The 1,639-nt window shown below is 31.2% G+C and overlaps 2 protein-coding genes and 1 non-coding gene across 3 annotated transcripts in view; 2 read left to right on the plus strand and 1 right to left on the minus strand.

Annotated features, from left to right (window-relative positions):
• Window positions 1-214, plus strand: part of NAEGRDRAFT_76648 (uncharacterized protein) — a gene marked incomplete at both ends in the record, with an annotated part of 5,362 nt that extends 5,148 nt beyond the window's left edge. Inside the window, one exon of the mRNA XM_002668393.1 lies at window positions 148-214. Coding sequence (XP_002668439.1) covers window positions 148-214 — 67 coding nt within the window. The remainder of the gene's footprint in view (window positions 1-147) is intronic.
• Window positions 215-742: 528 nt separating this feature from the next.
• On the minus strand, window positions 743-1,246 carry NAEGRDRAFT_76649 (uncharacterized protein; the record flags this gene model as incomplete). Its single annotated transcript, XM_002668395.1, has 1 exon — window positions 743-1,246. The coding sequence occupies one exon, from the start codon at window positions 1,244-1,246 to the stop codon at window positions 743-745; it is 504 nt and encodes a 167-aa protein (XP_002668441.1).
• Window positions 1,247-1,366: 120 nt separating this feature from the next.
• NAEGRDRAFT_t888 lies at window positions 1,367-1,439 on the plus strand. The gene has a single exon. It is a non-coding gene; the product is annotated as a tRNA-Ala (tRNA).
• The last annotated feature ends 200 nt before the right edge of the window (window positions 1,440-1,639 follow it).

The raw sequence follows: 1,639 nt of genomic DNA on the forward strand, positions 1-1,639 counted from the left end.
GTTGATTGGATTCTACGTAGGAAATGATATTAAATGGTTGTCTGACAATTAAATTTCCATAACATTGAGGTCCGAAATATAAAGTATGTCCATCATTCAATTTTCTGAATAATTTTACAATATCCATGTGAAAATTGTAATCTTTAGAATAAGTTTGTTGGGAAATCTTCTCCATTTCTGCCATCAAATCAACATGAATATTATAGAGAGGTGAATTTTTGGTTGCTTCCCTAAACACAAATAATGGAAGAGTCTTTCGAATAGTTTCGATTGTTTGCGTAAAGATATTCTCCGAGAAGGGAATACTCTCAACACATGATCTAACAGATTCCACAGGAACAGGAGTACCTTTACCATATCCCAACCAATGAAGAAATAATATTGTGAAATTGTGAAATAAATTGATGATCAATTAGTGATGTGAAAAAAATCAAAACCACTCACCTGCTTCAAAAGCACAAAATTGTTGTTGTGCAATAACCGACAAGGCGGAAATCAGCAACAAGACAAGAATTGATGCGAGAGTGAAAAAACTCTTGTGATGAGATGTTGACATTTTTTTTTGGAATGGAAACTTGAAAATCTTGAAAAGAATCTTTCAAATTTTCATACAATTTCACAAAATCTTTATTCGATTTTTATTGATATTTGTGGACCTGCCAACTTTCAAAAAGATTAAAGAATCCAGCTCATAAACATTGAAAAACATGTTTTCTAAAATTTGTTGTTTGAAAGATGAGAGTTATTTCTGTATTTCTTTTAAAATAATCTTTCCAATCGATTTGGGAAAGTCAATTCTTAAACACTTGTCGTTATAATAGCTTATTCTTTCCAAATTGGGCATTTGTGATACAAGATTCGAAACTCCAATCTCTTCTATTGCTGTATAATTAACAACTAGCTCAGTAATCGAACTGAATTTCAATAAATGTTCTCCAAAATCATTGTAAATTCCATTCTTTTTAAATATTTTCAAGTTTTTAAGCAGTTCAGGTTTTAAATATGAAAATACTTTTGGTGTCCAATGACCATTCTCAAAAGTAAGTTCTTCCAGTTGACCATTTGGAATGAAAATATGTCTGAATATCAAGTTTATATTTCCTATTCTAAATCTGCCGAAAAAATACTTGATGAATTCACATTCCGAACCGAATAGTTTCTCTTCAAATTGGAGAAAGGATAGAATATCCTTAGTAACTTCTGAAGGAATCTCTCGATAGAGAAAATCAACTTGATATTCAGACATTTTTTTATTTGAAATAGTCAACAGTTCAACAATTTAATCTTTGCAGTTCTCAATTGATTTAATTCCTCCATTTATTATTGCTGATATTTATGTCTTAATGAATAATGGAAAATGACAGAAGGGGTTATAGCTCAGTTGGTAGAGCGTCTGCTTTGCATGCAGAAGGTCTAGGGTTCGATTCCCTATGACTCCAATTTTTACTTTAATTCAGTAATCGTAATTTGTCATTTTGATTCCTGTTCCAGACTTTTAATGTAATGAATTGCATTTGGAATTCCTTGTAGAGCTGCTTTTTTCATCCAGAAAATTGCATGATTAACATCCACCAAAGTGCCCTCGCCTTTCAATAACATGTTTCCAACATAATATTGACAAATTGCATGACCATTCATT

Source organism: Naegleria gruberi (assembly GCF_000004985.1).
Source record: "Naegleria gruberi genomic scaffold NAEGRscaffold_243, whole genome shotgun sequence".
Lineage (NCBI taxonomy): Eukaryota > Heterolobosea > Eutetramitea > Acrasida > Naegleriidae > Naegleria > Naegleria gruberi.